The 26377-nt window shown below is 43.0% G+C and overlaps 1 protein-coding gene across 3 annotated transcripts in view; it reads right to left on the bottom strand.

Annotated features, from left to right (window-relative positions):
- Positions 1-26377, bottom strand: part of notch1b (notch receptor 1b) — a 55588-nt gene that overhangs the window by 4845 nt on the left and 24366 nt on the right. Inside the window, exons 9-30 of one of the 3 annotated variants that reach the window (XM_083979188.1) lie at positions 26029-26142; positions 22346-22459; positions 21958-22191; positions 21751-21861; positions 20105-20297; positions 17504-17649; positions 17267-17380; positions 16396-16515; positions 15662-15814; positions 15314-15542; positions 14605-14806; positions 13816-13969; positions 13513-13697; positions 12444-12576; positions 11222-11479; positions 9979-10091; positions 8236-8786; positions 5824-6243; positions 5212-5360; positions 2263-2476; positions 1795-1885; positions 1426-1591 (exon numbers count right to left, since the gene is read on the bottom strand). In XM_083979188.1, coding sequence (XP_083835314.1) covers positions 1426-1591; positions 1795-1885; positions 2263-2476; positions 5212-5360; positions 5824-6243; positions 8236-8786; positions 9979-10091; positions 11222-11479; positions 12444-12576; positions 13513-13697; positions 13816-13969; positions 14605-14806; positions 15314-15542; positions 15662-15814; positions 16396-16515; positions 17267-17380; positions 17504-17649; positions 20105-20297; positions 21751-21861; positions 21958-22191; positions 22346-22459; positions 26029-26142 — 4164 coding nt within the window. Of the gene's footprint in view, positions 1-1425; positions 1599-1794; positions 1886-2262; positions 2477-5211; positions 5361-5823; positions 6244-8235; positions 8787-9978; positions 10092-11221; positions 11480-12443; positions 12577-13512; positions 13698-13815; positions 13970-14604; positions 14807-15313; positions 15543-15661; positions 15815-16395; positions 16516-17266; positions 17381-17503; positions 17650-20104; positions 20298-21750; positions 21862-21957; positions 22192-22345; positions 22460-26028; positions 26143-26377 lie in introns of all 3 variants that reach the window. The other 2 variants (XM_083979189.1, XM_083979187.1) reach the window with 2 other exon arrangements.

Raw genomic sequence — 26377 nt, 5'->3', positions numbered from 1 at the left:
TGCACTTCAAAGCAGCAGGCAGATCAAAAACAAGGCAACAAACAAATCGAATGTGGATTTGACACTTTTGGCTGGGTTGAATCATCACAGCTCTCTCTCTCCTTCCAATAATGGATTCTGATCAAGGCCTCGGCACAGGAGAAGCTTCAGAAGGAAAGTGAAGCTAGGGGGATAGAGGCCAGGGCTTGCTAAAGCTAGGCTGCTGCAAAAACGAAGCATTAATATCTAACTGTGAGAGGCAGCGCAGTCGGTCGACTTGGATAGGTTTTCTCCTCTTCAAAAGGATAGCAAGCCCCAGATCTCGCAGATTTGGTCGATTCAAGTGCATCGATCCGCGACGGGGGAAAAAAGTGTGCTCTCAAGTTGTTAACCCTGGTACTTTGATTTCTCATAGCTTTTCTTCAGGGAATATGCCACTTATTACAAAATTGGGTTTTTTGCATTTGATGCCTTCATTGGTTTTTGTTATGTGGAATAGAAAAAAAAAGAAAAAAGAAAAATAAGAGAGGCCCATTACTGGTCAAATGATTAATCTGATCAGGAATCAGTGTTTTCCCCCAGGCGCCTGGCTTCCAGCCAGCTGCTTTGAAGAAGATCCTTTACCCTGAGGACATGGGGCTTTAGCAACTCCTACATGCGCGATTACACACACACACACACACACACACACACGCACGCTTGTGCGCACACACACACACACACACACACACACAAGAAATGTGAAATGTTCCCTCAGAAAAGGCGTGAATCAATCAACACACACACACACACACACACACACACACACACACACACACACACACACACACACACACACACACACACACACACAGATTCATGCACACACACACACAAGAGGTGAAATGTGTGCTCAGAAATGGTACGAAATCAACCAAATACACACATCTATTCTACACACACACACACACTGCACTGAAAAGATTCACTCAAAACTTCAATTTTTCGCTTGTGACCCTTTAAAATATCAATATCCACTTCAACACCTTTCACAAGTCATGGCACAGAAGTTGACAGATTCACTTGATGTTTTCAACTCTAATTTCAAAAGGTATAAAGAGAAGAAACTACTGAGTGTTTTACAGCCCAGCAAAAATTAAATGAAAGACAAAATATAAAAATAAAGCTCATTTTATGAAATAAAAACATAATTATTTTTGAATAAATCAAAATTTTCACCAAAAGTGACTCCACACATACGACATCTTTACCCACAATGAGACAGATTAAAATTATTTGTTTATTCCTTATAAAATCTTGCAATATTTGTTGTTTTTTATGAAAAAAACAAGTCACGACGAGTAAAACTGAACCTAAAGTCGATCCACGTCCGTTATCATAGAACCGTCTTTCATTTATTTCCCTCATTTGTAAGTGCTGTGCTCATATCAGCGCTCAATCACCCACCTGGTCCCCGGACGTTCACATCCATGCAGTCGTTCTCGATCTCGCCCTGAGGGGGAGTGGGAGCGATGGAGGGGATGCGCAGGTCGGCAGCGTCCAGGTGCTGCTGCGTCCACTGGCGGTGGTCCGTCTGGTCGTCAGCCTCCAGGATCGCCTGCTCGTCGTACTGCTGGGACGGGGACAGGGTCAAATCACAACATGATCAAATTTAATTATGATTATTTAATTAAAAAGTTATTTTTCAACAGTTTGAGAAAAAGTTACATGCAAAATAAAGTAGTTGTCGGTGATTTTAATATGTCAAAAGTATTATTTTTAGTTTTTTTTTAGCAAACATAATCCAAAATCCTTACAAGTGTCTTGTTTCCTTACCCTGAAGCGTTTTGCATCCGAAGGCTCGTCGTCTCCCCACTCGTTCTGGGCGTCATCCATGAGTGAAATATCTGAGGTGTTTTTCAGTGGCCTGCGAAAAAAAAGCAGAAAACCCGGTAAAAATCCTGGTGCTCCACCACTGCCTCCATCTCATCCGAGTCCACTCAGCATCCATCAGTGGTGCAGCCAGCAACGCCGAAAAACAAAAGCATTGATTAAATCCACACCCCCACCCCCCCTCTCTGCCCCAACAAGTCAATTAATGCGGACCTAAACCTGCTATATCATTATCATTAATGATCCAGGCAAAACCCTCCTTTCCCAAATTTGACTGATCACCAGTTACACCCATTTTGTCCTTCACAACACAACTAGCCCTTCTTCGCCTGACCCGTGAGGAAAACAGGTATACCCGATGACACCGAGCCGCCACTGAATAAAAAACACGTTGAGGGGGGAAAAACTTACTTTAATCCCACTGAATCCTCTCCGACAGGCTCACGTCTCTTCTTCTTGCTGGTCTCTGTGGTCTTGAAGCCCTCGGGGAGCCAGAGGCGCCCGTGCTCGTGGCGGCGCTTTCGGGCAGCCACCATCCCCACGCCGAGGAAGGCCAGTATCCCCACGCCGCCCAGGACCAAGTAGATCGGGTAGAGGTTCCGTGAAATCGTCTTGTCCATGTCGCCTGGTAGGAAGAGGGACAGCATGGTCACGACCGGGGCGGGAAGGTTAGGGGTTTAAGGGGGGACCGGCGGGGAAAAGACAGACCAGGACACCCAGGATAGAGCAGATCTAGTCCGTCTTCTCCTTCTTCGTCCTCGCCCCGCAGGTTTTCCCGCTCTCTCCCCCCCCACAAAAAAATAAAACCACCACACCGCAACCCGGCAGCAAGCCCGAGAAAACTGACTGCCGATCCTCACCGTTTGTAAAGCTAGCTTCTACTACCTATTCAGTAATAATCAGAATTGCTAACCACTTTTCATCAAAAAAGAAAAAAAAAAGAAAAGGGATGGGATGGGGCGTGATAGATAAAAAAAGAAAAAAAAAAGAAAAAGGGGAAAAAAGAGAACACCACCACCTCCTCTCTCCCTTTTCAACCTAGGGTACCAGGAGACAACTTTACCATTTCTTCTTTAAGAGAAAAAAAGGAGGGGGATTAATGAACTTCAAATTACTGCACGCGCTTTAAGCTGTAAAGACGAAGGATTTATTAGGATTTTCGAGATAACAAAGACTCCCAACTTCTAGCACACTCCCGATCAATTTTTCCCCTTCTCTTTTTTTTTTTTCCACTAACGATTTTGAAATGATAAACTCCCCCAACCTAAACCCTTAGAGATGCATTAAGTCCTGGTATTACATTCAGCGAGGTGAAGGTTGCAGCAGCCCCTCACACTGTGGGATGAAGTGTGTGTGCGTGTGTTGTGTGTGTGTGTGTGTGCATGTGTGCGTGTGTGCATGTGCGAGTGTGTTATCTGTGGACGTATATGTGTACATGTCTGAGAAAGAGAGAGAGAGAGAGACAGAGATAGAGTGTTATACTGTGTGAGTAGGGGATTGGATGAGTTGATTTGCAGCAATTAACCATTTTGGAGCCTGAAGCCAGTGGATTTACGCAACCAGGGAAGGATTGATTGTTTAGGCCATGAGATTCACAATTGCATTTGTTCACTGCTGCATAACAAATACACAATCAAAGAGCAGCGGGGTTAGGACCCGACCAGAGGGCGCAGCAGCTACTTTCACTTTGAGTGTGAGCGTGAAAAAGAGCACGTGTCTTATCCACTTGCATGCGAGTATGTATATGCAGCCACTCGTATCGAGGCCTTTAAGACCAGTAAGAGCCGATCTACACGTTTTTACAGTTATTTTACATGAAAATGAATCACAAAGCAATTGTTTGTGTTTTGCAGGCAGCCTTCGGTTTGCACTCAAATGAAAATCAATGGCCAGACTTTTTGAACTTGTTTGTGTGACCCAGAGAACATCACATCTGCATCAGAGTCTAATGATCGGATTGTGCTATTACAGCAGAGAGGATGAGAGTTTTGTTATTTAGAAAGAACAAAACCAACAATATGACAGACAGCCTGTGACTTCACTTCCTTTTCTGTGCCAGCGTAATATCCTATAAAAGATGACTAACTTGTATTTGTGCTCTTCTCAATTGAAAAAAGTATATGATCAATTAAAATGTTATCAAAAGTTGGGATTTTCTACCAGCAAGAAAGAAAAGTTACAGGAAGATAACGATATCGATGCTTCTGTTTTTGTCATACGTAAATGTAGATGTTTTATATTGTAAGAATGCTGGGTAGCTTAATTTGGTATGTAGGACAGGCATTACTATAAGCATTATGCTTCTGCCTATGCCTTTTCAGTCACTATTTTGTTGATAATGTTTGTGTCGATAATGTTTGCTATTGTGTGATGTGACTGAATAAAGAATTTAAAATCAAATCAAATCTTTAACAACTGCTCAGATATTTACTTAAACCGAGATAAATACCTAAATAGTTGAGGATTTTTTTCTGCAGCAGATTCATACATGCACTGTTCTCTTTGAAACATTTGCAGCAGCAGCACTGAGCCAAATTAAATACACTGTAGGCTCATCAGGATGAAGGAACATGGTATCTGCTGTGACACCTTGTTTGCACAGGGAAATAACTGAAAATGCAGAAGAAATACAGACAAATATTTTTAGTCGGATCAATTAGGTTTGAAGTAGTGGCTCCAACTCTCTGGAACTCTCTCCCTCTATGTCTTCGGTCTGCAGGCTCTCTAGAAGTTTTTAAAATAAATCTGAAGACCCATCTATTCAAGCCTGCATTCATCTCTGCTTAAATTGCCCATCTGTTTTGTAGGGTCTTTTTCTGTGTGGCTCATGACTGTCTGCGTTTTTTTTGTATGATGAGGTTGTTGAATGTTGTTAACACTGTCATCATTACGTGGTGACTGTTGTTGTTAATTTATTTATCATTTTTTGTTTACTGTTGTATAAATTGCTCTTTGAATTGTAGTTTTGCGAAGCATTTTGTGAATTTTATTTCTGTGAAAGGTGCTATACAAATAAATGTATTATCATAATTAATTGTTGGCCTTGTTCTGTTAGGAATTATTGAGTTAAGTTATCAAGTTAAAAAATGATAAGATTTTTATTTATCTTAGTGGGCTGGCACGGGACCATCGCAATTTCATTCATCCCATGTTTTTAACATGTGTTGCATGACAATAAAGAGACCTTTGACCTTTTGACCTTTGAGGTTCATTGAAAGGCTCTGCTGTGGACTTGATGAATTACACAACCAAAGCAGGTTTTAAGAGTCTCTGATATTTGATTTCCAGAGATGAGATGATGGGAGAGACGACTGTAAATTCAGGAAGATGCATCAGACTCCTCATTGAGGTTTTACTTACTGAAAACAGCTTCGATGGTGTAGGGAACGTCCAGTTTGCGACTGGAGGCCAAAGCCCCGAGGAAGGCCGCGGCATCGTTGGTGCTCTGGAAACACTCGGTGGACTGCAGGAAGCACTGACGGTTGTCCACCTCCAGGTGCACGATTGAACTGAAGAGGGGGGAAAAAAAAGAGAGAGACAGCACATTAGGGCTGGGACGATATGCTTTTCTCCCGATTCGATTCTTCTACGATTTTTTGGATGGCGATTCGATTTAAATTGCGATTCTATGATATTGCCGATTCTCTCGATTTTTAGTCTGCATTTTTAACATTTATCTGAAAACTGATCTGATTAACATACTCCATTATAAAGTGAACTTAAACCCTTTTCAAAACCTGTACTCTCTGTATGTAAAAAAAGGCTAACAAATGCAGATTGCACAATATTTAAAAAAAAAAAAAAAAAAAAAGATTTTTGAAAAAAAAATCGATTTAAAAATCGTCAGAAAAGATATTGCGATATTTATTGTGAATCGATTTTTTCTCCCACCCCTACAGCACATCACGTTTTGTCCAGAACTGAGGAGCAGAAGATGTCAGCGAAGGAAACACTTTGAAAACTGTTCCTCACCCTTTGATCTGCAGGTGGTCCAGCTCCCTCCTCTTCCTCCCGTTGCCATCGAGGCTCCTCTTCACCACGTTCAGCACTTCGCCGGGAACCTCCGACCACGAGTCCACCGAGCGCTTGACGTTGTACTTCTTCAGCTCGTGGTTGCTGCCGTAGTACGGGTACACCATCATCTCGCCCTTGCCGTTCTTCCTGAAGATGACGTTGGTCCGGAGGACGCGGCTGAGCTCGCGCAGGAAGCTGGAGGAGTTGCTGAGCAGCTGTTCGGGCGTGATGTAGACCACCAGGACCAACCGGCCCACCGCCAGCTTTTCCGGCACGTTGGTGCAGTCCAGGCCGTCCCACTCGCACTCGGCGTTGTTGCAGCCCTGGTCACAGTGGTCGTCGGCATAGTGGTCCTTGCAGTACTGTTCATACTTAGGGCTGGAGGGAAAAACGAGCTAGAGTTAGAGCTGGATTTAAAGTTTCTCCTTCATGCTGCATGAAGATCTTTTAGATACGAGATAAAAACAAAAAATAAACAGGATTTCTAAAGTGTCATCCGTAAAAAAGTTTGGATATATTATTGAAAATATTGATCAAGCAAAACTATACAAAAATACAACCACCTGTAGTACTGTACATACACAGGGATTATGCCAATATTTTTTATGTGGGTATTATAAGTGTGCATAGATGCAAAGATTATATAATTTTACACAATTTGTTTTTTTTTATATTTAAAATGCTGACTATGCATGTCTGGGTTGATGCATGTGTGTATGTGTATGGACATGTATATATATGCAAGTAGTATGGACTGTATATGTATACATCCACTTTTTTCTTTTACTTTTTCTTTTTTTTTTTTTAATTTTCTTTATTATTGATATTCTCACACATTACATTACACAGCTGGTGTTGAATTCTTGATTTACAATTATTGTCAAGAAGAGAGGATAACATCATATCAACATAGCTATCGCCATATAGTTGTGTAATGTTGAAAGAAACAAAACCTGCATACTTTTATATTTTTAAGAAAAAACAAACAAACAAACAAACAAAACTAACTAAAGGCAAACAAGAAAAAGGAACAATGAAGAATCAAAACAGGATGTATGGGTTTATAACAGCAGCTGCATTTAGTTGTAGGGAGACTAGGTATCAAAAAGATAAGAGTTCTGAAATACATACACATGTAAGTATGAAACACACAAGACCTGGCGGTCCTTCAAACCAACAGGGAGATAACCGAGAGTAAGTGGGTGGAGACAAGTGATTTAGTTTCTAGAGTGAGACTGTGATGTTTGTACATAAGAGACCCATTTTGACCATGACCTTGTGAATTTATCCATTTGTAGCCGAAGTGAGAAAGTAATCTTTTCCATTTGATATATTTCATCAACAATAACAGTCCATTCCTCTATTGTGGGGGGGTCAGGATGCAGCCAGTGACGTGTGATGGCTTTCTTGCCAGCAGAAATCAGAGCCCCAAATAGGTATTTGTTGAGATGTCCTGTGAGAAAATTAATTTCTCCCAGAATAAAGGTTTTGAAATGGTATGGTATTTTCATATGAAACATGTTTTCTAATATTTTATGCATCTCTGACCAGAAATTTACAATTACTGGACATTCCCAAAATATATGCCAATGGTTTGCATCCTGGCCCCCACACATCCTCCAGCACTGTGGATCCTCTCCTGCAAAGTGAGCTTTCTGTTTAGGGGTTACAAAAAATCTGATTAAACATTTCCATGCAAATTCTCTCCATGTATGTGAGTTGGTGCATTTCCATTGAAACTCACAACAACTGTACCACTCCTCATTGGGCATTTCAAAATTACCTTCCTTCTCCCAGTTATCTTTAATGTAGTCTGTAGAGTAGGTTTTTTTAATCATGAAGCCCTTATATATTCTAGATATAGTACCTTTGGCTCGCTCTGATGAATAAGCACGTAATATCTCTTTCAGTATTGGGTCTTCTGGATCCACTGTATAGTTTCTAATTACCTTGTCGTAGTAATTGCGTAGTTGTAAATACCTATAAAAATCCTGCTTTTCTAAAGAGTGGTCTCTTTGTAGAGTTTGAAAACTTTTAAGTTGTCCCTTGTCTATTATTGAGTGAAATGTTGTTATTCCCTTAGTTTCTTTTACTTTTTCTATTATAATTATTACTATTTATTGTTTTTTTTAACTTTATTTTATTTAACTTTATTTTCATCGTTATGATTGCTATTATTATCATTGTTTCTTACATGTGCCTTCTTGTTCCATGTTGTTCACCATTTGTAAAACTAACAAAATGTGCAATAAATATATGTTAATAAAAACAATACAACCGGCTGTTTTGAATACTAATGTTAATATAATATTATTTCATCTATCTCATTTTATTTATTTATATATATAATTAGACAGGAAAGCCACTTACAAGCACTGTCCTTCCTTTTTCTGGCAGTCGAAGCCGTCGTAGAGGCAGCCGGCGTTGTCACAGTGGGAGTCGCACTTCCCGTCGTTGAAGTATCGCCAGCACTGCAGCGAGTTGGAGCAGTTCTTCCACGGGTTGTTGAAGTTCAGCGAACAGTCGCCGTTGTCCCAGCCGCACGCGTGGTTGTTGCAGACCTCGTCGCAGAACTTGTTGTGCTTCAGGTGCTCGCACTCCGGGATCTCGCACACGACCTCCGCCTCCGTCGTTGGCGGCGTGAGACCGTCGCCCAGGATGTGGCAGAGATTCCCCCCGAAGCTCGGCGGGCAGGCGCAGTGGTAGTACGGCGCCTCGGAGGTGGTTTCGCACGTGCCGCCGTTGTAGCAGGGGTTTGAATTACAGGGGCTGTCGGTGGGAAACTGGCACTCGGGGCCCGTGAACGACGGCGTGCACATGCACTTGGGGCTCTTGGGGCCGGAGATGCAGGTTCCTCCATTGCGACAGTGAAGGCTGCCACAGGCCTGGGCGTCGTATTCACACGTGGAGCCGGTAAAGCCCTGGCAGAGGCAGATGGAAGCAGATAAACACATTAGAGAACACGTTAGGAATGATACAAAATGTGTTGAAGCAAATAGTTCAGGACTTTTTTGTTCTAACAAAGTAAAAATGATAAGAATTATTTATCCATCTCTGTTTCTTCATATGTTTTAAATCCTTGGAGGATATTTATAGGCAGGGCAGCACCGTCATCTCACAGTAAGTAGGACCAAGTGTGACAACTTACATGTCACATATCAGGCATTTTGCCCCTAAAATTTTAGACAGTGCAAGTAAATTTTCCTACTTGCGCATGTGCAACCAGTAAATTTGCTGTTTTTTGTTTAACATTGGTGAAACATGGAAGTGGCGACTCAAAGAACAGGTGGCAGCAGGTCAATGTGTGTGAGGATCATGAATGAAAAGGAAATGTGAATATTTGTGTGCGCCCCTAAAGTTTCTGCTTGCGCTTCTAAAATATTAAGTTATGGGCCACTGTGCTCTGAGTAAAAAAAAAGTTAGTTTGGAGCCCTGCATATCTTAGTTAATTGTCTTAAAAACTGCTCAGTGTATGTGCGTGTCATATGTCAGAGGTGAACGTAAATACGACCACATAAAGAAGCACAGAAGCGACAGCGGGGGCAAAGCTTATTGACTAGTGGTGTTTGTGTGGATAACTCTCTGGGAATGAATGCGATATATACACTGCCCGTCCAAAAAAAAAGTTGGATTCAACTAAGCTAAAAGGCAAGAGCCTCCCATTGGATAATTACTGCATGGGTAATTATGTTTCAGCTGGCAACAACTTATTTAACCCTAACTGATGCAGTCTCATTTCTTAAACAACCATATCAGAAGACACATCCTGTGGTCGTGGAGATGTGAATCTGTTTCAGAAGGGTCAAATTATTGGCATCAAGCAAATAAAACATCAAAGGAGATTACTGAGACTAAAATTGGGTTAAGAACTGTCCAACACATTATTAAAAACTGAAAGGAGAGTGAGGAACCATCATCTTCAAGGAAGAAATGTGGTCCAATGTGACCACAGAGTCCAGACCTGAACCCCATTGAGAATCTTTGCAAAATTAATGCAACTCTGGACGGAAATAAATGTTGTGACATTGCAGAAGCTTATTGAAACGATGCCACAGTGAATGCATGCCGTAAACAAAGATAAAGACGGTCTAACGAAATAGTCTTTGCACTCACAGGAGGACATTTGCAGATGAAGCCGTTTGGCGTGTTACTGGCCACGGCGCAGGTCCCTCCATTACGACAAGGTTTCCCCTTACAGCCGTCGAACACCGTGTCACAGCGCTGACCTGTAGACAGATAACCAAAAAAAACATGTTTCTACTGTAAGTGACCAGGAAATGTCAATACAGATGTGATTACAATGTGTTGAGGTGATTCCAACTTGCTTTTCCAATAAGATGCAGATATAATGTAAAATAGCAACATCTTTTATTGAAAGATTTCTCTCCTGATTCTTCTGAGTCTAAATTTAATGCATGGAAAACAGATCTACAGGAGGAACTGTCACTGGAACATTGGCGTAAAGCATGTAAAACAGCCCAAACAGGGACAGGTAATACACGCCTAAGACTCTTACAATATAATTGGTTGATGAGGGTGTATATTATACCTGTATTAGATGTGGGGTAAATAAGGGCACTTTATTTCACTGCCTCTGGCAGTGTCCAAGAGTGGTGGAGTTTTGGAAGGGGGTTTGTATGTACAGGAGATTCTCTCAATTAGATTAGAACTGGAACCTAAGCTCTTTCTGTTAGGTCTTTACCCAGAGGGACACAGAATTAAGCAACATGAAAAAATGTTTATAAACATGTGTTCTCTACAGGCAAAAAGGACAATAGCCATATCATGGAAAAGCTTTGGTAAACCATCAATTGCTGTGTGGTTTAGGGAACTAACCTCTTGTTTACCTCTGGAAAAAAATTTCAAAAGATATGGGGTCGCTTCATCAACTACATGAAGGACAATGACCTGTCACATCTGATGGACGGGCCTGGAACAATATAGGTGCACCCTCTGCACGACCCAGTCTCTTCTTCTCCAGCTTTCTGGACTACATGATAATGTATCTTCTATGAACTCACGATTATTTGCCTTCTATGGGAGGCCCTGACCGCCATGTTTTTCGTCTTGTTGATTACACTGTTCTATGGAAGTGTGTATAGTATGAAAACTCGATCTGATGGTGTATGTTTGTACACTTCTGTACCATGGCACCATTTTACACACCTCTGTTGTTGTTGTTTTTTGTTCCTGTACGTATATACCAATAAAGATATTGTTAAAAAAAAAAAGCAACATCTGCATTGGCCAAGAAATCCAGTTATAGGCCGAAAACATCAACATCTCTTGACCTGAGTCCACACTTTACATAAAAACTGAAAAATATTACGGACACTTCTTCTTATCATTTCTTTACCTGTGTATCCGGTGCGACACTCGCAGCGGTAGTTGTTGGTGAGCTGGATGCAGCTGTGCGTGCCCCGCGGGTCGCAGGGGTTGGACAGACACTCGTTGACGTCGCCCTCGCAACGCTCTCCCACGTAGCCCGCGGGGCAGGTGCAGTGGTAGCCCCCCACCCGGTCCACGCACTTGCCTTTGTTGAAGCACTTTGGCTCCTTGGTGACCGGGTCGGTGAACGGGTTGCAGTCGTCGATGTTTATCTCGCAGTGAACGCCTGAGGGGGACGGTACGGCAGAGGGAAGAGGGACAGATGAAGTTCAAATGTCACCCTGAGGGAAAACTGCTGCCTGATGTTTGTTTTATTACAGGAGCTTATGTGAGGATGATTTTATACATTATTTTATTAATTTTCCAAAGAATACACATGTGTTTTTCCTAAAAATGCGTGTAAATTAGATACAACATCTGAGAACTGACATTTGTTGGAAAAATACTCCACAGTTAAATTGTTTGTTTTTCAAAATAATCAAATAAAAGGGATTTTGGCTCATAATCCACAGCTCATGTTTCTGTTTGTCTTCACTTTAATTGCGAGAAAACTTTCTCAACTAAACACAGCAGTGGTCAGTGACTGTACCTCTGAAATCCAGTTTAAACCGGTCTGTACCATGTAAAACTTTCTATTTCTCTTTATAGAAACTTTCAGGTGTCCAGAGACACAGACAGACTTGTAAATAAACTTCATCTGAGTGGTGTCCCTGCTTCTGCAACGCAACACGGTGAAGGTAAAACAAGCAGGACGTGGCACTGGGGAGGCTGATGTAATATTTAAGAGTTGTGATGTGTTTTTAAATAATATTTAATGATAAAAAACTGTGAACAATGAACTTTCAAAATGATTAAATCCAGAAAAGACATTTCTTTTAACTTGCTCTGACATTCTTTTAGTGCCTTGATCAAAATATCTCAGACAACAGAGTGTTTTTCTTTTTTTTTTGGGATACACCCAACTCCACTGGCACTTGAGGCTGACCTACAACGCACACTCCCCTTCATGTCTGAGAGAAAAATCGATGGCGTATTTGACAAGTAGAGGAAGGGATGGAGGCAAGACGGGAGGAGGAGTTTTTCAGACATGCCCTGGGTGCTGTTAAGCCCTAATTAATGAAGCGTGGTGCGGAGGAGGAGAGGACGGACGGGCAGAGCGGTGTGGAGGTGTGTGCGTGGGGTCCGCTGACCTTGGGTTCCCCGGGGACAGGAGCATTTGTAGGTATTGATCAGGTCAATGCAGGTGCCCCCGTTCTGGCACGGCTGGGAGAAGCATTCATTGATCTCGTCCGAGCAGTTGGTCCCCGCGTAGCCTGGCAGGCACTGAGAGACGGAGGGAACGAGGGAGAGGAGAGGAGAGAAGAGGAGAGGAGAGGAGAGGAAGAAGCCAAAGACAGAGGAAGGCAGAGGGAGAGAAATCTAATCAATGTCTGACATGAAACAAAGATGGTTTTTTGTTTACCTGGCTGTTTTCTGGCCTCCTTCCTGCCAAGGCCAGCAGATCCTTTATTCCAGGGGAGATTAACATAACCAGGCTTCTATTTATAAACAGGCCTCTTCATTAAGACTACACAGCTGGAGGGATTCCTGCTCCACACCGAGGCATTTTCACAAATTCATCAGACAAAACTGAGGTTTTTTTAACTTGTGCCATTTCTGTAAGGTTAGTTAAGTTAATGAGACCTTTGAAATGCCAAGTACGGTGGCACTTAAGATACATTAACAATTAAAACAAACATTAAATCACCATAAAATGTCTCCTATGCCTGTTTTATAATCAGCGTTCCTACACATTAGAAATTTTAAAATTACATACTTTTTCCAGACTTCTCGGTAAAAAAATTCAAATAATGTGTGTGTATCATGTAAATAAATCATGCAATTAATCATTTGTTTTCATTATTCTGAATGGGTATGCCATTATGTCACCAAATCCTTTTAAGGAGATTGTAGGTACAATAGCGCATACAATATAATTAACCCAAATAACCTCAGATAAGACCAAACCCAGATAAGAAATATATTTCCATACAATAGTTTCCATTTTCCATACTTTTCCAGACCTGGAAATGTATAAAATCAAATTCTACTGTATACTTTGCCATACTTTCCATACTTGCGTAGGAACCCTGTATAATAGTATGCAAGTCACATTGTTACCCAAATTAAACAATCAGCAGAGCTTGCATTTGGATGATTTCTCACTTTTTTCATAAACTCACATCCACTGAGAACAGATTTTTTTTTTTTTTTTGTTACCTTGCAGGTGTATCCTCCCAAGAAGTCTGTGCAGGTGGCTCCGTTCTGGCAGGGGTTGGGGGTGCATTCGTCCACCTGTTCCTCACAGTAGCTCCCAGTGTATCCCACCTGGCAGTGGCAGTAGTGAACGTTTCCTGCGTCCAGACACTGACCCAAGTTATGACACAGATCGGCAACACTGACTCCTGCACAGAGAGCACGAGACAGACAGAGGATACTGTTGTTAGCGCCCCAATATACAGTGTATCGATTGTCATTTTAATAAGCACAACACCTACACGTTCAGAGTTGTATCCGTCTTACCTCTCTGCTTGGCTGCCACCTCGCAGGAAACACTCGGGACGTCACAGTAAAGGCCCGTCCAGCCGGTCTCACACTGGCAGTTGTATGTGGTGCCCCGCTGCCAGCAGGTTCCTCCGTTCTTACAGGGGGACGAGTCGCACCAACGCACCAAGTTCTGAAAGATGCAGCAACAGATGAAATATAAACAGCCGATGATTAGATGCTGTTTAAACCACAAGCATCAATCTAATATTTAACTAACGCTGTAGTTTTATTAATAAAAGGTAATTGGAACCACAAAGGTAATTGGTTACTGTCCCATCAAATCTGCACCCATGGATGAAATCCTATTCTTATTTCTTACTGTATCATATTCTTAATTGTAATTTATTGTGTTAACTGCTGCTAATATTCAGTTTTCTCTTATATTTATACAGATCTGTTTTCTTATTTCTCACTGTTATAACTGCTGCTAATACTCGGCCCTCTCTTACAGTATATTTATGCAGGTTGTTATCCATTTTCTTATTATTATAACTGCTGCTAATATTCGGTTTTTTCGTATATTTACACAGGTAGCTTCCTATTGTTATCTGTTTCTTATGGTATGTCTGTCCATCTTCAAATGCGAGGACTACAGATGGAAATTAGCTTTGAGCTAAATCCGGCATATTTACATGACGTCATGTGTGCGTCACCAATTGTTCATTAATGTGCACAGACTGTCCTCGTCAAATAAACAATAAATGAAAAGAAAAGAAAAGAAAATCAAGGGCATTCCTCAGGTCCTTAGTTTCTCCTCCTCCTCACCTGACAGTTGAGTCCGGTGTAACCGTGGAGACAGGTGCACTTGTAGGTGCCGTAGCTGTCCTGGCAGGTGCCGCCGTTCAGACAGGGTTTGGAGTCGCACTCGTTGATGTCGTGCTGGCAGTAGCTCCCGGTGAAGCCGGCGGGGCATAAACATGTGAAGGTGTTAATGCCGTCCACACAGGAGCCGCCGTTAAAGCAAGAGCTGCAGAAAAAAAAAAAAAAAGAGAGATTATGAACCAAACACCAAAATGAGCTGTGAAGTATCCTGCAGAGACGAGGAGAGAAATCCAATAAAAGCCCTCCTGATCTGAGCTGCAGGTAATTCAACATTTATTTTATCCACAGGAAGTGGAGTAAGAGCAAATATTGTTTTTTACAGCAACGCCCGCTTCATATTTAAACTTACCTGCTTTCTCACATGGGAGCTCCACTGATAAAGGTGTATTTTATCAAACAACTCTATAACTTGAACTAATTTAATGCACAGACAACCAACTGCATATCTATTGTAGATTGGGACAGCAGCAAATACTGTACATTGATTATGAACTTAGCAGGTGTAAGTCTCTACTTCACCAGAGAGGGCAGTAGTGGACAAGTAAAAATGGGTTCAACATTGACAAGAGGGTGAAAGTAAACCTGCAGATCTCAAAATATAAGCAGTGGAGTTTGAATGTGACACCGTTGATACTCTGCTGCGAGTCCGTACCTCTCTGTGCAGTCGGGAGTGTTATTCTCACAGTGGATGCCACTGAAGCCCGGCGGGCAGGTGCAGGTGTAGCTGTTGACACAGTCGGTGCAGTTGGCTCCGTTCTTGCACGGGTTGCTCTCGCACTCGTTGATGTCCTCCTCGCACTTTGTTCCTCTGAAGCCGGGCAGGCAGGTGCACAAGAAGCCGTCCACCTCGTCCTTACAGAGGCCTCCGTTGCTGCAGGGGTCTGGAAGGGAAAAGCGTTTGACTCAGTTATACAGTGTGTGAGCTTGGATTTTCAAGATCTGTTCTTGTTCATGTGCCAGAGAAAGGACTTAAAAAAAAGAAGAATTGGAAAAAACTTACTGGGCTTGCAGTCATCAATGTTGGTGTCACAGTTGCGCCCGGTGAAGCCCGGCTTGCAGACACAGCGATAGCTGCCCAGAGTGTTCTGGCAGGTCGCGCCGTTGCGACAGGGATTCTTCACACACTCTTTGATGTCCACCTCACAGGTTTGGCCTTAGAGAGGAAGAGGAGGAGGAGGAGGAGGAGGAGAGGAGCAGAGAAATGTTTCACCTTTTCTTTGAATGAAGGGTCAAAATTGTATCAGGTAATATAAACAGGATTAAAAGACATTTAATGAAGCCACAGGAGGGAGAGAAAAGTACAAAGTAGTTCTAAATGTGAGAAACCAAGAAACGCCACAAAGAGGTAAAACATTTAGCATGAATTTTAACATAAAAAAAGTTAAGTAGCTCCACATCCTTTTCTTATTTTGGACATAAAGAAAGGAGATTATCTGCACACTTGGATCAAATGCAAGTTTCCGTATATAGAATACTTAGTATACTTAGTATTGCATTTGATCCATGTGTGCAGATAATCTCCTTTCTTTACACTTATTTATGGTTTTCTAGCAGTTTCTGCTTAGTTTCTTATTATGGATATAAACATACATATTTTATTCATCTATGTTTCTAATTAATCAAACATACATATTTTTATTCATCTATTTTTCTAATTAAGGGTCAACTTGCTTCACTCTCTGTGGAAACACACCTGACCTTTCCGCTGTCACAGATAGACAGACATTAGTTTACCTTGCCATCCTTCAGGACAGACACACGAGAAGCTCTGATAGTCCTCTGACTCCTGACACACTCCTCCATGTTTACAGGGTTTGGGGCCGCACGGGGCCATCAGGGTTTCACAGTTCTCTCCTACAACACATGAACACATCGTCGGTCATATTACAGCAGCTCGATCAATCACAATAAATTATAAACTCTCGCTTAACTGTCAACTTGTGTGTTATCGTGTCGGAGTCGTGAACTTGGAGATAACCCAACCCAAATGGACACAGAATCATCTTTCAATCAGTGCTATCAGAAGATTTTAGCCAGGTTCTGTCAGTGTTAAAGGCCTGCAGAGACATTTCCCTATCTGTTTCCACAACACATGGCTCGTACAGGAAGCCGGCTCCGGTTTCCGGCCATTGTGAAGCCATTTGCTGTTCTGTGAGACAGGAAGCAGGCAAACAGGAAATGTGTCAAGCGCCCCGTTCCCACCCCGGCACAAGCAAAAAGCCTTTTATTATTCAAAGTCCTGTGGATTTTTCCGAAAAGACGACTCGACAAATACAAGAAAATTTGCCCTCGGCCTTTCCATCCTTATCTGTTTTGTCAAATAATAAATGGGATGACATTAAAAACATTTTCCAGCTCTTATCTGGGACGCTTGTGCAAGCGCAGAGGAGCAGAGCGAGTCAGAGGTTTCGGTGTCTTTGAGCTCTGAGGAAGTCTTGTTGTTGAACTTTACTCGACAGTTAATTCATCCCAAATAACTTAAAGTACACAGACTGTGGAAACTACGGCCCCACCCCCTCCCGCAAGCCAGTGAAGGAAATGCCTGAACACCGGCAGCGGCCCAGCACATGGGCGTTATCAAATATTTTCAATAATATTTTCATACCCGTGTAAGGCAGGACGCAGTTGCACTTGTAGCCCGCAACATCGTCGATGCACGTCCCCTGGTTGAGGCAGGGGTTGGACGCACACTCGTTGATGTTGGTCTGGCAGTTTGGTCCTGTGGTTGGAGAAGGACAAACACATTACACACACATACACACATTACACACACACTTCAGTTTAAGTTGAAGGTCAACAGTCAAGTGGTGTGGAGGGAAGTGTAGGTCGGACCAATACTGACCAGTGAAGCCCATGCGACAGGTGCACACGTATCCGCTGGTCATGTCCTTGCAGGTGCCTCCATTCATACACGGGTTGGACTCGCACTCATTGTTGTTGATGTCACAGTTTTTACCGCTCCAGCCAGAATCGCACAGGCATTTATAGCTGATGGGGGAAAAGGAAAATGTATAATTTAGTGTAAATAATCCTTAATCTTCAGTGACTTTAATGCAAATTTTTTTGGGGGGGGTGGTGACTTATTCACATTCGCTGCTTAGTAATGAAGCTAAGCTAACCATCTGCTACAGCTTCATTATTCAAAAGGGTCAGTGTGTAGGATTTAGTTGTATCACAGTTGCATAATGGGACAAAACTGAATACCCTTCCCTCAAAGGTTTGGTTTGTCCCTTCTTGGATACTGTAGAAACATGGCAGCACTACAGGGCTGTGCTAGGTACATATAAATAAATATATATAAATATAAAGAAAAGAAAAGAAAAGAAAAGAAAAGAAAAGAAAAGAAAAGAAAAGAATAAATCTTTATTGTACATCTGGGGTGGAAAATTGCCTTCAGTTCACCATACAAAACAAAACAGTGCGGCTGCCCCCAAATAGTCGAGCAAGCGTTAGTCGACCAAGAAGTCATTAGTCGATCTAAATCTCCTTGGGTGATTGGTCACAAAAAAAAAACAGTTGGAGCTGTGTCTTGTCAAAATTAAGTCAAAATCTACTGTATATGACTGAACTGTGTACATTGGGTTAAAATAAGTTAAAATAACAGTGGGAATTTAAAGCAGATATCAGCTTCGCGGCCGTTTCGGCTAATGCTGCGTTCAAGGCAGGCTTTTGAAACCGTAAGTTACAGCTTCAAGTCACAACTACGACTTGGTAGCGTTCCAGGTAACCCGTAGCTCGTGTTTTTACCATCCTGTTGTCTGTGAAAGTTCCCTATAACGGCCACTCGTAACTTCCGACCCGTGAACTCGTACCAGATCGAACTGGTATGACTTCACAGGAAGGAAAAACACAAAGTACGAGTTTCTTTGAACGCACCATGAGTTAGCAGCCCCCGCCCTTGTCAGGCATCAATTGGTCCTCGTGCTACGTCACCACATTCACGCGCATCCCTTGGCTGCACACACAGCCCTTCATGCCGTTCTCTCTCCTCATTGGATAACACTTGTATCCCACAAGGAAAATTTTCTCCTCGGGTTACAGCAGAGCAGAGTGACGGAGAGACTCGTGTTTAGGCTGAAATACTTCATGTAAGTGATTGCTGACGGAAAATAGGACTATTTAGGACTTATATTAACAAAAACATTCCACTGATATCTGCTTTAAAGTAGAAAATCAGAAAAGGGAAGTAGAGCAGCTCCATGGATGTCTCTGGGGTGGTCACGTCTTTAAGTTGAGGATGTTAATGGCGTTTGGGACAAAGGACTTTTTAAAAGCACCTTTGGCCGAGGGGACACAGCAGATGTTAAAAGCTGAAACTGGTCAGAGAGTGGGTGTGTGCTGTCTACCAGACTTTGTTTTCTGCTTTTCCTACTCACCCTTTCATTATACAGCTGGTTCAGAGGCTTTTGAGGTGTTCCCACAATTTAACCAGCCATAGATACAATTTTGTTCAGTTTGTATTTGCACTTGCAGCTTAAGTGACTGAACCGGGCAAGAAAATGAGAAGTCAGGACGCTCTCAATGTGTGTGATGTACACAAGCTCCAGAATCTGTCAGTTAACGACAAGACACCTCGATCTTCTGCCAGTCAAGAACTGTACCAAGATATTTTACCTTTTTCCACACTGATATGTAGTTAAAGGTGATAAGGCACCAACAAAAACACACATTATTATCTCATCTCTCCCCAAATATCCCTCTACCTACATCCTGAGAGTTAAGTCTGTTGTTTTATATCAATCGCTTGCTCTATCAGTTAAAAAATCATCATATGTAACACCTATCAGACAGTAATTATGATGCAGCAGCCAGATAGGTTTGCTTAGGATAAAGACTGAAAGCAGTGAGGAACAGCTAGACCAGTGTTTTTCAACCTTGGGGTCAGGACCCCACGTGGGGTCGGCTGGGATTCAAATGGGGTCGTCTGAAATGTCTAGGAAATGATAAAAAATATTTTATAAAAAATATAAATAACATATTTAACTAATTCTTATTCTTTTTTTTCTTTTTTTAAAAAGTAATTGGCAGGACAGTTGAGAGAGACTGACTGGAAACGGGAAGCAGAGAGGGGGGGAATGACACGCAGGATAGGCATGGGATTCGAACCGGGGCCGCCTGCAGTGGGGACTAACTAATTGTTATTCTTTTTAAAATTATGATTAAAAACACGACACACAATCTTAAACAACTGTATTTTATACTTTCACTTTCTCTAATATAAATCGAGTTCAAATAAAACGCAGCAAATAAAAATATCTGAGCTGGTGCATCTTGATTCACGTGATCGCCAGAAATTTGTGATGTCACAATGGGGTCACAGGCTAAAAGAGGTTGGGAACCACTGAGCTACTGTAGACTTTCCGATGGTGGAGAAAACTGCTCTCTAGCTTCTCTAATGTTGAGTATTTCAGTGCCATTCATGACACCATGTAGACTGCCTCACCCGTTGACCTTGTCTTCACAGTGGCCGTGGATGCAGGGGTTGCTGAGACACTCGTTGACCTGGGAGAAGCAGGTGGCGTCGTGGTAACCCTCCGGACACATGCAGGTGAACCCGTTGATGCCATCGACGCAGGTGCCGCCGTTGTGGCAGGGGTTGATGGCGCACTCGTCGATGTTGATGTTGCACATGGTGCCTATGGGGAAGGAAGGATGGATGCGTCATTAGCCTCACAGTATCTGATCAGATCAAGTATCATAGACAGGACCATCATTGACTATAACTTCTGAAAACAGCCGTCAACAGGAGGATTTTTCAACCTATTTGAAGTATTTTTTTCCAAACACCGACTCATACAACAGCAGACAAAGCCGCCGCGCCGCACAATGGAGTCTATATCTCAGAGTAGTGAATGTATCAATTTCCAGAAACATGAGGGGTTTTAAGTCGCTCCTTTGTCGGCCACTTGAGGCATTGACGCCATTCAGCAGTCGGTGCCACGCATAACATAAAGGCAGCCCATTTAGCTTTAAAGCAGGGACCGGCTTCCAAGCTTTTAAAAGCTCAACTTTCAGGAATCTTTCAGGGAATCTTTTCTCCCGCTCAAATCCCCAGTGGCTGTGTGCGCCAGTGTGTGTGTGTGTGTGTGTGTGTGTGTGTCCCTCTTTGTGTGTGAGGGCAGCTTGCGTGTCCTGACAGCAGCAGGTTGGGGACAGGGTGGAGCTGGAAAGTGACACCGGTCGAGCCTCAGAGGAGCGTGCTCGCTCGCTCGCCATCTGTCACCCTCCTCCCCGTCAGGAGTCAGGACCACCACACTCCTCCGTCCATACCTTCCATCCTCTGATCCCAAAAACCTTAAAAACGCTCCTTTTCTCTATAGGTCACCTGAGACAGGAGCCATGTTTAACCTGGCTGAAATTAGTTATGCCACTACACTAGATTTTAAAGTTCTGCTACAGTACTTATCTACAAATCACTGAATGGTTTTGGTCCAGAATACATGAATGACTCAGGTCAGATAGTGGAGCACAGAGTTCAAACCAGACATGGTGAAGGAGCAGAACTGAAATCAGCCTCGACTGTAAGCACTTTTAAATCCAGGTTAAAAAACATTTTTCTTTTCATGTGCTTATGGCTGAGCTCTTTTTAAGAACTTTAAATCTTAATCCTGGATTTGCACTGTAAATCCTCTTAATTGTTTTAATACAAATCAATATTTCATGCTGTTTTATGCTCTATTTTAGTCTAGTTTTTATTATATTTCTTTTTCTTGCTTTAAATTGTATGTTTAATGTTTCCAATTTTTACTATTTTATTTAAATTTTTAAAAAGTGTATGTTTTTCCCCCCCGTTTCCAATTCTCACTGTTGACTCAATGTTTTATTTTTATGTAAAGCACCATTGCATTGCCCCTTGGTATGAAATGTGCTAAAATGCTTTTGTTATGTCCTAATGTATGAATGCATTTCAACGTACGCATGCATGTTTGTAAAATTGTATAACTGTGTTGTAAAGCTTTCTGTATTGTTTTAACTTTCTACCTGTACAGCACTTTGATGACTTCGGTCATTTTAAACGTGCTCTACAAATAAAATGTGACTTGACTATATACTGTAAATAAAGCTGCCTAGCCTATGTAAGTTGCTCACCAGTGTAGCCCGGCTCACAGGCGCACTCGTAGCCATTGATTTTGTCGATGCAGGTCCCGTAGTCGCAGGGGTTGCTCTTGCAGTCATCGATGTTGATTTCACAGTTAGTTCCTGGGAGAAAATTGCACTCAGTCACCTTCAAAATAAATTTCACAAAGAAGTTGTTTTTTGTCTTTTATTGTGCGTGTGTGTGTGTTTCATCCTTACCGGTGGTTCCCTTGGGGCAGCTGCAGATGTAGGAGTTCTCCCGGTCCTGGCAGGTGCCTCCGTTCCTGCACGGCTGGCTCAGACACTCGTTGATGTTGGTCTCGCACAGCCGGCCCGTGTAACCGGGGCGACACTGGCAGCTGAAGGTGGCCAGGCCGTCGCTGCAGGTGCCGTAGTGGCAGGGGTTAGAGTGGCACTCGTTGATGTCCGTCTCACAGTGGCGCCCAGAGTAACCTGAGGAACAGAAGGCGTGTGAATCGACACATTAAATTTTAGTCGATTTAATTTTCAAATACTTGCAAAAAAACAACAACCTGCTCTTAAAGTTTTTATTATTTAAATTTCAGTGGTTATTAAATGTCTTTGGCTTCTGTTAAACCGCGCGTACCTTCGGTGCACTCGCAGGTGTACTTGTTGGGCCCGTCTGTGCACTTGGCGCCATTTTTGCACGGCGTGCTGGCACACTCGTCTATGTCTCTCTGGCAGAGGTTCCCAGTGAAGCCTGGAAAAACAACAAGAGGGTGTTATTGTGTGCATGTGTGTGTGTGTACAGACATGACTAACTGTGTGTTCTCACCATTTCAAACCCGTCCCGCTCAATAATCCCGAGCTCTCAATGAATCAGAAATCTGCATGTTAATTAATGAGTGCGAAACACTACAAGCTCTCTACCCCCCCCCCCATTTCACTTCTTTTCAGCACGACTCCGAAAAGGAGAAGAGATAGAGAGAGAGCGGGGGAACCAACTTGTTTAAAGTGGGAGGGAGAGTCGGGGTAGGGGGGGGGGGGGGGGGGGGGGGGGGGGGGGGGGGGGGCAGTTTGAGAGGGAAAGAAATGAGGAAAGAATGAAAGTTGCGAGGCCTCCTGACCAAGAGCGGAGAGACAAAGGAGAGCCTGTCTGCTCGACGCCTCATCTGAGCCTGTTGCCTCCTTTGTCCCCCCGAAACTTTTCCATCACAATGTGCATTCTCCTGTCTTGCTTTCACCCCTACTCCGCCGCCGCCCCCCTTCCCCTCCTCTCCACCACTCCACCACTCCACGCCCGCGTCTAAAAAAGACTCAGCTTGACCTTTGCCCCTGCGCTATTCAAACTCCTTGTCATTCAGAATCAACCAGCAGGCTTTTTTTTCCCTTTTTTCCCTCCTCGTTTCAGATATTTTCTCCTCGTTTCCCCCTCTATCTCTCTCTCTCTCTGTCATGTGTCCCGAGCAGCAACTAGTAGGATGTCGTCTGATGTCTGATGAAGCGATAAAAGTTCCTCTTCCCCCTCCTCCTCCTCCTCCCCTCCCCAACCTCTCCTCTCCGCAGGAACACACAGGTGGTTTGAAAAAGCTTTAAAAAGGAACGAACTCAGCTGCGGCTAATCCGGCGAGGAAGTATTTGTGTGTCTGGCGGCGAGCTGATGTCTCCCAGCGGACTGTGATACAACAACCATTCACTGATTTCTGACTTGGCTGTGAACGTGCACCTGACCACGAGGACACACACACACCTGCTGTTTTACTTAACACACGGATGAGCTGTGATTGAGACATAACAGAGACTCGGAAAAACAAGATGTATTTAATCTGCTACCACTTCCTAACTATATCCATAACTACTTTACATTTTCACGAAGCATGAAAAATATGCCTTTAAAGTATGTTTTGAACAAGTAAAACATGTGTGATTAATCTGAGATGATGGACTATGGACACTTTTCATATTTAAATCAATTTGCAGCTCTAATGTTTTACTTTTTTTTACGATAGCTGCACCATTACCGTTGGGAATGGACCTAAATACCAGCTGAAAAGATGTTTTAACTTTTCTAAAAGGATTAATAAGTTAATTCAAGGGTAGTTAATAGTAAATAAATAATCCACTAATGCTCTAAAATGAGATACCATAATCTAGAGCAACATTTGGCTGGTGGGACTGAGTTGTGAAAGCTGAGTTTATCCTCTCTCTTTGGAAACTACCAAGCTGCAAAATGCTAGAAATTTGTTAATGAAAACGTGGTCAATAAATGGATCATCCTGCAGCTTTTCTTCTCCAATTATATTTTTCACAAGTTGTTAACCCGCAAGTTGTTCTTATTAATGGCTGAGGCATTTATAAAGCCACTAGTTACAACCTACAGTATGAACGTTTTATATACAGGGTATTGTTTTATCAGGAAGTGGAACTGCAGTCATCATATTTCTGTCAGCAGGAGCCTCCGTGGGAGATTAATGTGAGCTTTGGGGGTCACTGTGAAGTGTGCAGCAGCCCGAGGCCTCAACTCACCGCACATAAACGACTACTCAGTCAGAGATAAACAAAAACAGGGCAAAACAAAGAGGAAACTTCAATATTCAATATTCAGATTGCAGACAGAGAGACAGAGAGAGGAAAACAACACCACCAGAGTCTTTGCCAGTTTCCAGCAGTCGAGGGGGGAGAAAAAGAAAAAGAAAAAGAAAAAGCTGGAACAAACCTCAGCGCTTCAATTTGACTGTTTATTTGCCAGGATGTGATTCAAATCTGAAGTTTCTAAACAGTTCAGTTACAGTGACCCAGAAATGCTCCCGAAAAAAAGAGACTTGAGCCATGAATTCATTCATTTCTTACCCAGATGCACACACATGCATATGCACACAAAAGGTGGAGCGGGGATATAAGCATGCATAGGAACGCACACACACACATACACCACACATGATGCACCTCAGTGGCCAAAGAGGGATTTATCCCCAGACTGCAGGAATCAGACATTTCAATGGCTCTCCGTGGGGTTTCCATGGCTATTCCATGTACAGAAATGAAAAGCGGGGACCCTCGCCTCGGGCCTGGCTCGCAACAGGGACAAATTTACATCTCAAGCAGAGCGGTTGAAACCCCCCCTCCTCCCCCTTCTTTAACCCTCCCTTCCTGCTTAAGCATAACGGTCTGTGCGTCTCATACTCTGTTGCCCCCCTCCTCTTCCTCCCTCCTCATCCCAAACCAACACCCCTCCATCCATCCAGCCTCCCCCTCCCTAAAAAAACACTTTCACCACCACCACCACTTTGTGCCGCTTCCTCACATAACCCGCGCTCTCTGTCACACGGGGGGTTTTCGTAGGCGTTAAGCTCTTGTGTTCACTCTTGTTCCCCCCTCTCTTAATTCTAAAGCTTCCTTGTTGCGATGTCTCCCTCTCTCTCTCTCTCTCTTTCTCTCTCTTTCTTGCTTTCCTATCCTCCTTTCCTTTCCTCTCTTTTCTCTCTCAACAGGAGGAATCCTGCCTCTCTCCACCCAGGCCACCTTTGATCCACCCCGACTCAGAGGCTATTTTTCCTCCCCAGAAAAAAAGAAAGAACTTGGAAAAAAAAAAAAAAAAAAAAAAAAAATCGCTTCCACCTCAATGATCCCACTGAAAGAATGCAAAACACAAAAACACATTTGAAGAACCTTCCTTCCCTTTCTTCCTTTCTTCCTTTTCTCTCTATCCAACACTCAATAGTTGCATTCCTCCCTCCACCCCTGAATAAAACATCAATACCTCTTGTCCAAATAGTGTAACTCCAATGGCATTTCTGGGGGAGAGAGAGAGAGAGAGAAAAGAAAAGAAAAGAAAAGAAAGGAGCCCCAGAAAAACAACTACCTGCTCTGAGAATAGACCAAAACGACCACCTCAATGTGCAAAAACCACAACACAGAAAATGTTATTTTTGTGAAGCGTTGGTTCGCCATCATTACTGTATCTCTCCCTCCTGTTCAGATTCCACAAGTTTCTGCTCAGTCATCACCAGACTTTGTACAAGAGACAAGAAACTTGTTTAAAAAGTTCAAACTTCCTCAAGCCTTTCCCTATAGATTGTTTTTTTCCCCCTCTCCTCCTCCTCCTCCTCCTCCTCCTCTTCGACTGCTGCGCTCGTTCTGGGCTACCCGGGCCTGCGTAAGCCTGCCTCAGGGCTGGGATTAGCGCCCGTCCAGAGAGGTGCTTGTGTGTATGTGTGTTAGAGAGAAAGAGTGAGAGAGAGAAAGAGAGAAAGAGAGAGAGAGAGACTCCTCCCCTCCATTCTCCTCCCTCCCTCCCTCCCCTCCCTTGCAGCAGCATGGCAGCCTCACCTGTGGGGCACTGGCAGTGGAAGGTGTTGATCTTGTCGATACACTTGCCGTTGTTCAGGCAGGGGCTGTTGGCGCACTCGTCCGTGTCTTTCTCGCAGAACTCCCCCTCGTAGCCTTGGCCAATCAGCAGGGGAGGACCGGGAGGGGATAGAGATGGAGATGGAGATGGAGATGGAGATGGAGATGGAGATGGATCGGTTAGACGAGAGGCGTTTTCACACTGTTGTTGTTGTAGCTACAGTAATTACGCCGCAGTAATGGATTGAGATCATACACAGTGGCTGTACATGTATATTGCAGCAGGAGCAGGACCTGCTATTGACTTTTATTTTCAATTTATCAAGTGAAA

Source organism: Trachurus trachurus, assembly GCF_905171665.1.
Source record: "Trachurus trachurus genome assembly, chromosome: 9".
NCBI classification, from domain to species: domain Eukaryota; kingdom Metazoa; phylum Chordata; class Actinopteri; order Carangiformes; family Carangidae; genus Trachurus; species Trachurus trachurus.
The sequence above is the reverse complement of the archived record's forward strand: the minus strand, read 5'-3'. Positions and strand labels throughout refer to the sequence as shown.